This window comes from Ranitomeya imitator, chromosome 2 (assembly GCF_032444005.1).
Source record: "Ranitomeya imitator isolate aRanImi1 chromosome 2, aRanImi1.pri, whole genome shotgun sequence".
Lineage (NCBI taxonomy): Eukaryota > Metazoa > Chordata > Amphibia > Anura > Dendrobatidae > Ranitomeya > Ranitomeya imitator.
The window spans coordinates 785,976,779-785,992,717 of record NC_091283.1 but is presented as its reverse complement, the minus strand read 5'-3'; the positions used below and the strand labels follow the sequence as shown (position 1 = coordinate 785,992,717).

General features: G+C 43.2%; 1 protein-coding gene across 34 annotated transcripts in view; it reads left to right on the top strand.

Annotated features, from left to right (window-relative positions):
• ANK3 (ankyrin 3) overlaps positions 1 to 15,939 on the top strand; it is an 853,965-nt gene that overhangs the window by 426,176 nt on the left and 411,850 nt on the right. For 27 of the 34 annotated variants that reach the window (XM_069753585.1, XM_069753583.1, XM_069753581.1 and 24 more), the window contains exon 1: positions 11,734 to 12,451. The exons of the other annotated variants lie outside the window; for them this stretch is intronic. In XM_069753585.1, coding sequence (XP_069609686.1) covers positions 12,338 to 12,451 — 114 coding nt within the window. In that variant the 5' untranslated portion in view covers positions 11,734 to 12,337. Of the gene's footprint in view, positions 1 to 11,733; positions 12,452 to 15,939 lie in introns of those variants that run through there. 34 annotated transcript variants of the gene reach the window in all.

Here is a 15,939-nt window from a genome sequence, read left to right as displayed (position 1 = left end):
GCATTCCAAAAAGGCGCTCCTTTCCTTCCGAGCTCTGCCGTGCGCCCAAACAGTGGTTTACCCCCACATATGGCGCATCAGCGTACTCGGGATAAATTGGACAACAACTATTGCAGTCCAATTTCTCCTGTTACCCTTGTGAAAATAAAAACTTGGGGGCTACAATATCTTTTTTGTGGAAAAAGAAATATTTTTTATTTTCACGACTCTGCATTCTAAACTTCTGTGAAGCACTTGGGCATTCAAAGTTCTCACCACACATCTAGATAAGTTCCTTGGGGGGTCGAGTTTCCAAAATGGGGTCACTTGTGGAGGGTTTCTACTGGTTAGGTACATCAGGGGCTCTGCAAACGCAACATAATGCCCGCAGACCATTCTATCAAAGTCTGCATTCCAAAACGGCGCTCCTCCCTTCCGAGCTCTGCCGTGCGCCCAAACAGTGGTTTACCCCCACATATGGGGTACCAGCATACTCAGGACAAATTGGACAACAACTTTTGGGGTCCAATTTCTCTTGTTACCCTTGTGAAAATAAAAACTTGGGGGCTAAAAAATCTTTTTTGTGGGAAAAAAAAATATTTTTTATTTTCACGACTCTGCATTATAAACTTCTGTGAAGCACTTGGGCATTCAAAGTTCTCACCACACATCTAGATAAGTTCCATGCGGGGTCTAGTTTCCAAAATGGGGTCACTTGTGGGGGATTTCTACTGTTTAGGCACATCAGGGGCTCTCCAAACGCGACATGGCGTCCAATCTCAATTCCAGCCAATTCTACATAGAAAAAGTAAAACGGCACTCCTTCTCTTCCAAGCTCTGCGGTGCGCCCTAACAGTGGTTTACCCCCACATATTGGGTATCAGCGTACTCAGGAGAAATTGCACAACAACTTTTGTGGTCTAATTTCTCCTGTTACCCTTGTGAAAATAAAAATTTGTGGGCAAAAAGATCATTTTTGTTGAAAAAATGCGATTTTTTTTTTTCACGGCTCTACATTATAAACTTCTGTGAAGCACATGGGGGTTCAAAGTGCTCACCACACATCTAGATAAGTTCCTTAAGGGGTCTAGTTTCCAAAATGGGGTCACTTGTGGGGGGTTTCCACTGTTTAGGCACATCAGGGCTCTCCAAACGCGACATGGCGTCCAATCTCAATTCCAGCCAATTCTACATTGAAAAAGTAAAACGGCGCTCCTTCACTTCCAAGCTCTGCGGTGCGCCCAAATAGTGGTTTACCCTCACATATGGGGTATCGACTTATTCAGGAGAAATCGCACAACAACTATTGTGGTCTAATTTCTCCTGTTACCCTTGTGAAAATAAGATTTTGTGGGCAAAAAGATCATTTTTGTCTAAACAAAAGCGATTTTTTATTTTCACGGCTCTACGTTATAAACTTCTGTGAAGCACTTGGGGGTTCAAAGTGCTCACCACACATCTAGATAAGTTCCTTAAGGGGTCTAGTTTCCAAAATGGTGTCACTTGTGGGGAGTTTCCACTGTTTAGGCACATCAGGGGCTCTCTAAACGTGACATGGCGTCCGATCTCAATTCCAGCCAATTCTGCATTGAAAAAGTCAAACGGCGCTCCTTCACTTCTAAGTTCTGCGGTGCGCCCAAAAAGTGGTTTACCCCCACATATGGGGTATTGGCGTATTCAGGAGAAATTGCATAACAAAATTTATGGTTATATTTCTGTTTTTACACTTGGTAAAAAATGGTTCTGAATTAAGATGTTTGCAAAAAAAGTTAAATGTTCATTTTTTCCTTCCACATTGTTTCAGTTCCTGTGAAGCACGTAAAGGGTTAATAAACTTCTTGAATGTGGTTTTGAGAACCTTGAGGGGTGTAGTTTTTAGAATGGTGTCACACTTCATTATTTTCTATCATATAGACCCCTCAAAATGACTTCAAATGTGATGTGGTCCCTAAAAAAAAATGGTGTTGTAAAAATGAGAAATTGCTGGTCAACTTTTAACCCTTATAACTCCCTAACAAAAAAAATGTTCCAAAATTGTGTTGATGTAAAGGAGACATGTGGGAAATGTTATTTATTAACTATTTTTCGTGACATATCTCTCTGATTTAAGGGCATAAAAATACAAAGTTTGAAAATTGCAAAATTTTTAACATTTTCGCCATATTTCCGTTTTTTTCATAAATAATCGCAAGTAATATCGAAGAAATGTTACCACTAACATGAAGTACAATATGTCACGAAAAAACAATCTCAGAATCAGCGGGATCCGTTGAAGCGTTCCAGAGTTATAACCTCATAAAGTGACAGTGGTCAGAATTGCAAAAATTGGCTCGGTCATTAAGTACCAAATTGGCTCTGTCACTAAGGGGTTAAAAAACTCAGATTTCTCCAAAACAAAATAATTGTGATGCCATTTAAAAAAAAACAAAGAAAAAAAATACTTGTATGAGAGTTTTTTTGTGTGCCTCCACCTCCAAAAAATGTTTTAATTATACATTAATTAATTATCATTATTACAGTAATGAATATGCGGCTCCACCCCTATGGGAGGTGGAGCCGCATATTCATCACTGTAATGTGCGGCACCACGTGACCGCTCATACAGGACAAGCAGCGACGCTGATAGGATGTAAGCGCCGAGGGAGCTGGGTAAGTATTTTAATGCCAGCGGAGGGGCGCACAGGGGGTGGGAGGGGGCAGATTACCGGCAACTTTATTTAAAAAACAAAAATAAATTAAAAAAAAAGATTATTCATTCCTTCTTTCCAGCAAACGCTGCTGGGAAGAAGGGATGAATGGCGCTTCAGCACCACACGTGGGGGGGACAGCGCTTACAGTAGCGCTGTCTCCTGCACGGCACACGGACTGCACACGGACAACATCCGTGTGCGGTACGTGTTTTACACGGACCCATTGACTTTAATGGGTCCGTGTGATCCGTGCGCTCCCACGAACACTGACATGTCTCCGTGTTTTCCAAACAGACACACGGTCCATGAAAACACGCTGACATGTGCAGAGACACATTGATTTTAATGTGTCTACGTGAGTCAGTGTCTCCGGTACGTGAGGAAACTGTCACCTCACGTACCGGAGCCACTGACATGTGAAACCGGCCTAAATAAAATACAAAAAACTATGCATGATTGGTTTCACCTGGTCAAGAAGGTGTTAACTAGCTAGCCAGCAGTGTATGGAGCTAACTCCGCTCCCTGCTGTTAGAGGCAAGTGCCTGCTTTATCACATGGCTGCAGTTGTCTGAAAAACAGGAGCTCAGCAGTTCCTGTCCCAGTGGAGATGGCCACTGATGGCCAGCCCTGAAGGTCAGAGCCGGGGATAAACGGTACCTCATTTTATTGATTTGCAGACTTTTTTTTTTACGAAAAGTTTGACATTCCCGTTAAGAAAACTAAAATGCTGTGACATTGGAAATGTGTATCATTCAGGTAAGCCGCTGTAACCATCACAACTAGAAAGCTACCATATTAGTTTGAGTCTGGTAAACACAGGGGACTATGTGAACCATGAAATTAGGCATTTGAAATTTAGGGCCCCATGAACTGTTCTTTCACGGGGGCCCTTGTGTTTTTCTGCCCCTTGAAGGATGAAACTTCAAGTGAGCTGGCAGAATTTATGGATTTGTGAGATTTTTCAGGACAGGTGGATCTTTTGCCAACAGTCAGTGTTAGTAGACCTCTCTACTTCTGGTTAATTTTACAAAACATTCAGACCTCCAGTATCAAGTAAGATCTAGAGATGCCCTTTACATTAGGGGTTTTAAACAAGCGGCCCGTGGACCAAAGCAATTTCTTATGGCGCACAGCCAGGGACGAACTATAATTGGGAAAATCTGGGCTAGCATTCAGAGTCTGGGGCTCTGGAGTTGGAGTGGGTGGTGTTTCCCTCATTATAGTCTTTTTTGCAATCCTTGGCAGCATGCATCATGGTGTAGGTAGTTTTCTTCCAGTCCCGCCAGCGACAATAGCAAGTTGCAGAGTAGCTGCAGGAAGCCATTATTAGCTTCCTGCCCGGTGCTTTCTCTGATACCGCTGGTGCATCGACTACATAATCTAGCAGTTACCTGGCCAGACGTGGGTGGAAGCGACACTGTGAGGGGCCCTCACTCCACTTTGCATGTGTTGAACTATGTGTCACTCTCAGGCCGGCCTCACACTAGCGAGTTTTACGGACGTAAGAGAGGTGCAGAAAATACGGATTGCAAATGGTACAATGCTTCTCTATGCCCCAGCTCCTATCAGCCGTATTTTACTGATCCGTATTATACAGTCTTCTACGGCCGTAGAAAATCGCAGCATGCTGCGTTTGTCACCGTATTGCGCAAAAAATACACCAATGAAAGTCTATGGGGGCGAGAAAAATACGGATTACACATGGACCAACAGTGTGACTTGCGAGAAATACACAGCGGTGTTCTATAGAAAAGCCGGCAATTCAGTGCGGTGTACAGTAAAATCACACTGACAGGTTAGAATAGAATAGCTAAGATACATGTCTACACATAGTATAGGGGTGTATATATATATATATATATATATATATCACAGTATATATGTTTTTACGATTATTTGAGCCCATGGATCCATTGTATATCCGTATGTCGGTTTTGCAAGCCTGCGAGAGAATCTCGCAGTACGGATGCCATACGGAGGATGCCATGCGCAAAATACGCTGACACACCCTGCCTACGGATGACATACGGATCACTATTTTGGGGACTTTTCTGCGTATTACGGCCGTAAATAACGGACTGTATTTTTGTACGCTGAGTGTGAGGCTGGCCTCAGGGCCGTATTTAGAGTTTCTGCTGCCCTAGGCACTTTTACTTTTGCCTCCCCTATTGGTGAGTATGACACTATCGGCAGTGACTTTGGCATAAATTGCTGATGTGAAAGTAGCATTTTGTAGCAGATCCGGCAGTTTTTCCGCATCTGCCACGTAACAGATCACTTACGGCAACACTGCGTTCGGCTTCGTTCATTCCCTATGGGACTTGCTTACATGTGCGGCACTTGTGGTTTTGCCACGGTCCGACAAATGCGGTACTTGCAGCAATGGGAAAAAACGCTGCCAGCAGTGTTTTTGTCTCACCGCAAGTGCAAAACCGCAAGTGCCGCACATGTCCGCAAGTAGCCATAACTACCTGTCCCTGCACCTTGCTAGCTCATCCCTAACCATCCCTCCCTGACCTAAAACTACACTATAAAGCTTTAGAAAAGCAATTTATTAAAGGGAATCTGTCACCCCAAAAAATCGTATATGAGATAAGGCCACCAGCATCAGGGGCTTTATCTACAGCATTCTGTAATGCTGTAGATAAGCCCCCGATGTATCCTGAAAGGTAAGAAAAACAGGTTTTATTATACTCGCCCAGGGGTGGTCCCGTTGCGGTCCGGTTCTGGTACGATGGGCGTCGCGGTCTGGTCTGGTGCCTCCTATCATCATACGATCACGTTCTCTTCTTGTCTTCCTGCCGCGGCGATATGTCCCATCATCACATCCACAGTGGTGACAGTGTCACATGTCCCCACATCACATCCCCAGAGGTGAAAGAGCATCACATGACCTTACATCACATCCACAGAGGTGATAGAGCTTCATATGTCCCCACATCACATCCACAGTGGTGATAGAGCAACACATGTCTCCACATCACATCCACAGTGGTGATAGAGCTTCACATGTCCCCACACCACATCCACAGTGGTGGTAGAGCTTCACATGTCCTCACACCACATCCACAGTGGTGACAGAGCTTCACCTGTCTCCACATCACATCCACAGTGGTGATAGAGCTTCACCTGTCTCCACATCACATCCACAGTGGTGATAGATCTTCACCTGTCTCCACATCACATCCACAGTGGTGATAGAGCTTCACCTGTCTCCACATCACATCCACAGTGGTGACAGAGCTTCACATGTCTCCACATCACATCCACAGTGGTGATAGAGCTTCACCTGTCTCCACATCACATCCACAGTGGTGATAGATCTTCACCTGTCTCCACATCACATCCACCGTGGTGATAGAGCTTCACATGTCCCCACATCACATCCACAGTGGTGATAGAGCTTCACATGTCTCCACATCACATCTACAGTGGTGATAGAGCTTCACATGTCCCCACATCACATCCACAGTGGTGATAGAGCTTCACATGTCCCAATATCACATCCACAGTAGTGATAGAGCTTCACATGTCCCCACATCACATCTACAGTGGTGATAGAGCTTCACATGTCTCCACATCACATCTACAGTGGTGATAGAGCTTCACCTGTCTCCACATCACATCCACAGTGGTGATAGAGCTTCACATGTCCCCACACCACATCCACAGTGGTGGTGGGAGCTTCACATGTCTCCACATCACATCCACAGTGGTGATAGAGCAACACATGTCTCCACATCACATCCACAGTGGTGATAGAGCTTCACATGTCCCCACATCACATCCACAGTGGTGATAGAGCTTCACATGTCCCAACACCACATCCACAGTGGTGATAGAGCTTCACATGTCCCTACATCACATCCACAGTGGTGATAGAGCTTCACATGTCCCCACATCACATCCACAGTGGTGATAGAGCTTCACATGTCCCCACATCACATCCACAGTAGTGACAGAGCTTCACATGTCCCCACATCACATCCACAGTGGTGGTAGAGCTTCACATGTCCCAACACCACATCCACAGTGGTGATAGAGCTTCACCTGTCTCCACATCACATCCACAGTGGTGACAGAGCTTCACATGTCCCCACACCACATCCACAGTGGTGGTAGAGCTTCACATGTCCCAACACCACATCCACAGTGGTGATAGAGCTTCACCTGTCTCCACATCACATCCACAATGGTGATAGAGCTTCACATGTCCCCACACCACATCCACAGTGGTGGTAGAGCTTCACATGTCCCCACACCACATCCACAGTGGTGGTAGAGCTTCACATGTCCTCACACCACATCCACAGTGGTGACAGAGCTTCACCTGTCCCCACATCACATCTACAGTGGTGATAGAGCTTCACATGTCCCCACACCACATCCACAGTGGTGATAGAGCTTCACCTGTCTCCACATCACATCTACAGTGGTGATAGAGCTTCACATGTCTCCACATCACATCTACAGTGGTGATAGAGCTTCACATGTCTCCACATCACATCTACAGTGGTGATAGAGCTTCACATGTCCCCACATCACATCTACAGTGGTGATAGAGCTTCACATGTCTCCACATCACATCTACAGTGGTGATAGAGCTTCACATGTCCCCACATCACATCTACAGTGGTGATAGAGCTTCACATGTCTCCACATCACATCCACAGTGGTGATAGAGCTTCACATGTCCCCACACCACATCCACAGTGGTGGTGGGAGCTTCACATGTCTCCACATCACATCCACAGTGGTGATAGAGCTTCACATGTCTCCACATCACATCCACAGTGGTGATAGAGCTTCACATGTCCCCACATCACATCCACAGTGGTGATAGAGCTTCACATGTCTCCACATCACATCTCCAGTGGTGATAGAGCTTCACATGTCTCCACATCACATCCACAGTGGTGATAGAGCTTCACATGTCTCCACATCACATCCACAGTGGTGATAGAGCTTCACATGTCTCCACATCACATCCACAGTGGTGATAGAGCTTCACATGTCTCCACATCACATCCACAGTGGTGATAGAGCTTCACATGTCCCAATATCACATCCACAGTAGTGATAGAGCTTCACATGTCCCAATATCACATCCACAGTAGTGATAGAGCTTCACATGTCCCCACACCACATCCACAGTGGTGATAGAGCTTCACATGTCTCCACATCACATCCCCAGTGGTGATAGAGCTTCACATGTCCCAATATCACATCCACAGTAGTGATAGAGCTTCACATGTCCCCACATCACCCCTGACAAATGAGCACTGTGAAGTGAAAAGAGTATAGTCATGTGTGTGCAAGAGTGTGACTATGTACGTATATCTAAATATATACCTCATAACACACTACAGCTGCTGCAGAACCTCCGTCTGTAGTAATAGTGTGACGTTAGGACCAGTCTCTGCCAGACAGGAAAACTCTACAACCCCTGGCAAAATTATGGAATCACCGGCCTTGGAGGATGTTCATTCAGTTGTTTAATTTTGTGGAAAAAAAGCAGATCACAGACATGGCACAAAACTAATGTCATTTCAAATGGCAACTTTCTGGCTTGACGAAACACTAAAAGAAATCAAGAACAAAAAATGTGGTAGTCAGTAATGGTTACTTTTTTTTAGAACAAGCAGAGGGAAAAAATTATGGACTCACTTAATTATGTGGGAAAAATTATGGAATCGTGAAAAACAAGCAAACAAAAAAACACTCCAACACATCACCAGTATTTTGTTGCACCACCTCTGGCTTTTATAACAGCTTGCAGTCTCTGAGGCATGGGCTTAATGAGGGTCACACAGGACTCTTCCTTAATCTGGCTCCAACTTTCTCCGATTGCTGCAGATCAGCTTTGCAGGTTGGAGCCTTGTCATGGACCATTTTCTTCAACTTCCACCAAAGATTTTCAACTGGATTGAGATCCGGACTATTTGCAGGCCATGACATTGACCTTATGTGTCTATTTTCAAGGAATGTTTGCACAGTTTTTGCTCTATGGCAGGATGCATTATCATCTTGAAAAATCATATCATCCCCAAACATCCTTTCAATTGATGGGATAAGAAAAGTGTCCAAAATATCAACATAAACTTGTGCATTTTTTGAAGATGTAATGACAGCCATCTCCACAGTGCCTTTACCTGACATGCAGGCTCATATCATCAATGACTGTGGAAATTTGCATGTTCTCTTCAGGCAGTCATCTTTATAAATCTCATTGGAACGGCACCAAACAAAAGTTCCAGCATCATCACCATGCCCAATGCAGATTTGTGATTCATCACTGAATATGACTTTCATCCAGTCATCCACAGTCCACGATTGCTTTTCCTTAGCCCATTGTAACCTTGTTATTTTCTGTTTAGGTGTTAATGATGGCTTTCGTTTAGCTTTTCTGTATGTAAATCCCATTTCCTTTAGGCGGTTTCTTACAGTTCGGTCACAGACGTTGACTCCAGTTTCCTCCCATTCGTTCCTCATTTGTTTGTTGTGCATTTCCTGTTTTGGAGACTTATTGCTTTAAGTTTCCAGTCTTGATGCTTTGATGTCTTTCTTGGTCTACCAGTATGTTTGCCTTTAACAACCTCCCCATGTTGTTTGTATTTGGTCCAGATTTTAGACACAGCTGACTGTGAACAACCAACATCTTTTGCAACATTGCGGGAAGATTTACCCTCTTGTAAGAGTTTGATAATCCTCTCCTTTGTTTCAATTGACATCTCTCATGTTGGAGCCATGATTCATGTCAGTCTACTTGGTGCAACAGCTCTCCAAGGTGTGATCACTACTTTTTAGATGCAGAATAATGAGCAGATCTAATTTGATGCAGGTGTTAGTTTTGGGAATTGAAATTTAGAGGGTGATTCCCTAATTTTTTTCTAAATAATTGAGTGAGTCCATAATTTTCTTCCCTCTAATTGTTCTAAAAAAGTAACCATTACTGACTACCACATTTTTTGTTCTTGATTTCTTTTAGTGTTTATTAAAGCCAGAAAGTTGCCATTTGAAATGACTTTAGTTTTGTGCCATATCTGTGATCTGCTTTTTTTCTACAAAATTAAACAACTGAATGAACATCCTCTAACGCCGGTGATTCCATAATTTTTGCCAGGGTTTGTAGGGAATGAGCAGCTCTTCCAGAATCAGGAGACAGCTGCTCACATGACTAGGTGTGCTATCTAGGACATGCAGAATGCTGACCGGGAGTTTATTACAAACTGTCAGCATTCTGCATACGGTACTAAGAACACCCAAATTATACAGAAAGCCAGAACAACCCCTTTAAAAACACCACTGTGTATTTTACACGTGAATTTTTTTTTCCCCGGCTCTCCATAAAAGCTTATAGGGAAAATAAAACTCACCAAAACCCTTACAGTTCAGCAGCGTCTTTAAATGCACAGTGGACATGACTTTGCTGGAAATTGAGCACATTTTCCTATTTTTTTTCCAGATTTTTTTTTTGCACAATAAAAAAATGCAGCCTTTTATACTACGTGGAAACTTTGCCAGAAAGGTTGGATACATGTAGTTGAGATCAGCTGTGGGATCATTAGAGATTTGCACATATGCACAGTGTATCTGGCCCTAAGGCAGGGGTGTCAAACTGCTTTCCTCGAAGGCTGCAAACAGGTCATGTTTTCAGGATTTCCTTGTACTGCACAGGTGATAATTTAATCACCAACTCATTATTTGTGTAGGTGATTAAATTATCACCTGTGCAGTACAAGGAAATCCTGAAAACATGACCTGTTTGCAGCCCTCGAGGAATGCAGTTTGACACCCCTGACCTAAGGTATCCATCCTGTTGTGGAGGGCATCATGGTGGCTCACTGGTTAACAGTGTATCTGGCCCTAAGGTATCCATCCTGTTATGGAGGGCATCATGGTGGCTCACTGGTTAACAGTGTATCTGGCCCTAAGGTATCCATCCTGTTGTGGAGGGCATCATGGTGGCTCACTGGTTAACCCTGTTGCATCACTGAGCTGTAATCTGAGCGGGAGCCACATCTGCATGGTGTTTGCATGGGATTCCAGTTACTCCGGTTTCCTCCAACATTCCACAAACCTACAATCAAGAGTTCGGTGAAAGTGGCCCCTGAGTAAAGGCCTTCTTCTATTTTCTAAAACAAAATTAAAATATGGAGTAACCCTTTAAATCTTCACTGACGTAACCATTTTTTTTATGATCTTTATTTATTGAGTGCCTTCTGTTATTCATCATCGTTACATTTGTTTACTGTTATGATAGTCTTCGCTGTTTTCCACGTAACATGACCTAGTTGACGGAGAGCAGTTGGTAAAATGAATTTTTTCATCTGGATTAACCGTATTTGGATAAACCAGTTACTGCTCCATGCATATTAGAAGGGTTTATTGGGTCTAGCCTTCCGTGCACACTGGCATCTGGATCAAGCATGCAGAGATTAACCGGGCTCAGCATCGTGGCAATATACCCATCCTTGATGAAAGTGGAATAGTCTAAGCCCCGCGTGTATCACGTGATGGTCCAACAAAATGTTTTTTTAGGTCACATTTTGTAAACAACATCATGTACAGAGAATAAGAAAATCATCCCAAATTATTTTCTCTCCCTTTTTCTTTAATTGGGGGGATGATGCAAATAAACGGGATTTTTCGCATGTCACATATTAGCGTTTGCTCGAGCGATTTTTAATTTTCTCCTGTGTACATTCCGTTAATAGCTCCTGCTCCAGGGCCGACGTTCTGCTATTTTTATACATGTGATGAATATTCACAAGCTGCAGATGCTATGGACTCAGGTGGTGATAGATGCTAAGGTGATTGAAGGAGGCCTTGATGCAACTCGTTAGTCCTTATTCATTAGTGATATTAAAAAAATTATAAATTTGGAACAATTTGTATTTTTGCCTTTGCATCGGTATTTTTTTCCCTCTTTGCAGGAGTGGGTTACAATGGGTGTTTATGTGTACATTCTTCTGAGACAAGAACAGGCTTTCTTCTACCTCCCTCTATGAATTTGTTGTCATTGGTGGTGGTGGGGGGGGGAGCATCCAACACACACAGTGTTGATAAGACCGTGCCGTCACGTTGAGCACCGCATATTGCCGCTCAGGGGCTCTATATTCTTATTTTTTGCTCTATTTTTTGTCTTTATCATCATCAGCTATATGACAGTGGGATGATGCTCTGCGTCTTGGGTTCACAGATCTACACAAGGACAACATTTTGGTCTTCAGCTAATGACTAAGTGAATGTTTTAGCTTCCAGCTCCTGGATTGGGAAACAGATTGTGATGTTGGATCTTTGCATGTGCGGCTCCACATGACTGTTCCTCTGCATAGAGCATCATTAGGAGCAATCCCCCCTTACTGGGATCACTTAGACACTTCCAGCTGGTAGCAGGGGGATTCAGCAGTCATCCAGCACTCTCTGCTTCAGCTGTCTTTCCCATTGTACTTAATGCATAACAATGACTGGGAATGCTCCAGGTAAAGGCAGGGATGTGAGCTCGGGATATTTCCACCGTTCCTCATCCTGAGCCTGCGTACTGGGCTCTCGCCTCTGTCTCTCCATTTGTTGGGAGTCTTCCCTGCCAAGCTGGATAGAAGGTGCATTAGGGGACATCACCTTTTTTCAAGGGACCTTTGCTACATGGGATATTCTTTCTCATAATGGCTCACGCAGCATCCCAGTTAAAGAAGAACAGGGATCTGGAAATTAATGCAGAGGAGGAAGCTAAGGAAAAAAGGAGGCACAGGAAACGCTCCAAGGATCGCAAGAAAAAGGTATAAATTGTACATATGACAGATCTGTGGATTTATGATGATTTCACATGTGTAGATTCAGCCTTAGCCTGGCATGGAAGCAAGAAACCCATGTCACACTGTCCTAGACAACTGCAGAGATGGTGCAGGAGGTGTGAGGTGTGTGCTGGACACACATGGCCGTCTTCTTTATGGGGGTTTCCAGCATCTGATTCCACTTCTGTGGTTTAGAGCTTCAGGAGGACCCATATTTGCCATTCAACATCTTTCCAGAATATGTTATGCATTGCCCGACATAATGAAATTAGATGTACTTTTCTGTAGTGTGTGCGTGTAATATACTGTATATATAATGTGTGTGTATATAAATATATGTATATGTGTGCTTGTATGTGTATATATATCTATATAGAGAGATATACATATAATATGCACGCACGCGCACACACACACATATATAGTATATATCATGTATTGAATTTGTATATATGAGGTCAGCAATTAGGATAAATACAGCATAATTCATTCTCCACTTGATTGAACTATTGTTTCTATTGAATGATATATTTACAAATATATATTTATGTGCAAAATATGATATATATATATATATATATATATATAATTAATTCGCCGTCTAGATTTCCTAAGTGAGCTGCTGCGCTATTCTACCACTGCTGTGACCTCATTCGAGATTGCCCACTATGTCAGTCCCATCGCACTTGTACGCGGGTGACGTAAATTTTTCTGACAATGTTGCTAAATTATTAATTTAAAACAGCGCCCGAAAGATAAAAACATTGTCTCCTACATTTCTGTTGGTGCCAGAGTCTCTGCCCGGGACAAAGGGCAATTAAAATGCATGTTCCTGTAGAGGACGGTGTAGGCAGCGGGGAGACTCCGTCCTCAAATTCCATAAATAAGGCCCAGTATAATATTTAGTAGAATTAATATTGACCAGGAGGCCACAGTCTGAGACAGCACTTTATAGATCTAGTTTTTTCCCCTTTCATTTTATGACCCTTTGTGGTCTTCCCTTAAGGACAGATAGACCCAATTTACAAGGGGCATTGATGCATGAGCTCCCTCAATGACATGTAGATTGGCTGCAGTAAATGTGTATCCCCCCAGTTATACACATAGGGTATCACACAGCTTGGCTTCCTTTTTGTATACACTGTTACACCGCACATTTCTCAGAGGAAACCATTAACGATTGTTGTATGTGACGTATTAGACAGGCTCCAGGTAATGTCATCGGAGAGGATGTTTCTTGGTTTGACTGTTGAATGTATTCCCTCCTATTCCTATGCATTAAATATCTGACATTGTCACCCTTGGCTGATCATTGTGGGCGATCGGCCATTGTGTTCTCAGTGCCCTTAGCGGTTTTTGTGTATGATCCGGATGTGTATTGACCGGGCAGAAAATGGCATGGAAAAAGGACAAGGCATAGAAGAATGATCACAAGGAGAACATTACTTTGGGCAGAGGTTCGAGGATGACCACTATGTGTGTGCATCGATATTGGGGTCTGCCTGAATGTCACACACCTTTCCAATGTATACACGTGTCTAGAACCACCATTCGTGAGTAAGCAGAAGATTCAGCAATTGTCATTTGGACAGCTCCTAGTGATGAAACTGATCCCTGGCCAGATCCCAGAAACGTATCAACCACTGAAGACTAAATTCTCAATGTTTGGCCAGATCCCTTCATTTATTACTGTTTTGGCTTCAGTGTATAATACTTAGTTCTCGATCATTTTATCTAACACTTAATATATTTTTTTGCCAAGTGCTCACTTATTGCGCCTGTTTCTGCAGGAAATGGTTCATGCTGTGCCCCCCTAACGTTAGCCTTTAAAGTCATCATTATCAATTTGTAAAACCATAGAGCGGAATGACAATAGCAGTAACATGCGTCGGGGTCACAGCTGAGAGTTAAAGCGTCCGCTTCCATTCTTCAAGCATTTTCTATTACCATAAGACCACCTCCTCAGTGTAGAGGGGGAGAGAAGACTGAAAGGGTATACATTGTGGTGTGTAAGGCCTTTGTCTCTCCAGCAGAGCTTTGATCATGTGTCTGGTATGAGTGATTGTATATGAGGCCTACAGACAATGCACAATAAACCTACATGCTGCCACTACGTCATAAACGCCCATCAACTCGCTGAATGATCTACATTTTCTCAATGTCGTCACTTCAAAATATGGTGTTAATGACGTGATGGTTACTAACTGCACAATAATGCAGCCTAGAAACCCGTGTTATAGGCATTCTAATACCCAGCGCTTATATTGATATCTATGTAGTGCCGACATGGCATTATGTATAGTGCACTGGTGTTTTACTGTCTCCGAAGACCTTCAATGGAGTGTTAGAACGGGATCCATCAAATGTTTCCAGTGCAGAAAATACAATGTTTAACTCCATTAAAGCCACATTAATATTTGTGTAAAGCGATGGGTGTGGTTTTCCGTAATGGACGAGTCAGCATTTCTGTTTTCGTCAAATCAACGCTAAAACGGAGTCTGCCTCTACTTATTACTGCTCCGCAGACACTCTCCAACTTTACGCAGCCGGACTATTTACTGGCAGGGGTAGAGTAATATAGATTTACACCACTTACATAGAATATGTATGATTGATCACTAGTGCATGGGTCAAGGACAAGACATTGGTTACAGGTCACTGCAATGTAGAGCTCATGTAATATCTGGTGTATAGTTGTTACACAGTACTGTAATGTTATGCTGCAGGTACCCTCATGGGGATTGTCTGCGGGCCGTATATATGCCGTACACCTGATGATGTCTCTGCCCATTCTTATAACCCCGATCACATGTCGGCGATCATTCTGATGTACTCGTGGGATTAGTCACCAAAAAGAGGTCATGTAAGGATTAGGGCGGACTGGTTGAAGTTCAGGTTCTGGTACCTGACTTAAACTTTTTATAAAGTTTGATTCGGGTACCAGATCAGTACTCAGACTTCCAACAGAACCCAAACCCCATTGAAAATAATGGATTCCGAACTGCTAAGAAAAATCTCTCTCTTTGTCTCGGACTTCAGCAGAAAGTCAGTGTTTGGCGTTCAGGGCCAATCGGTGACTGTCTGGTGTGAACGCCGAGCTCTTCTGTTCGGGTTTGCCCAGAATATCATCGTATCATCGTATCTGCTCGGTGACATCTTCCGCTCTGGGTCTCTCTAGCTGCTGTGGTGTTGCCTAAATCCTGTGCAGTGTATACGGGTTTTAGGAGTTGTTCCTTCAGAAATAATTGCGATAGTATATATTTCTCTTCTTAACTGTATATAACCTTTCCGTAGTTTGCTATAGAGTGCCACTAGGTCATTATGGGGGGTGGGAGAGATCACCATAATTTAGGTGACCCTCACAACTCACCATAGGAGTCTGGTTTCTGTTCATTCAATGCAGTCATTCCATCAATGGAAATGTCCAGTTTTCTTTATATATATGAGTATAAATATTTTTATATATATATATA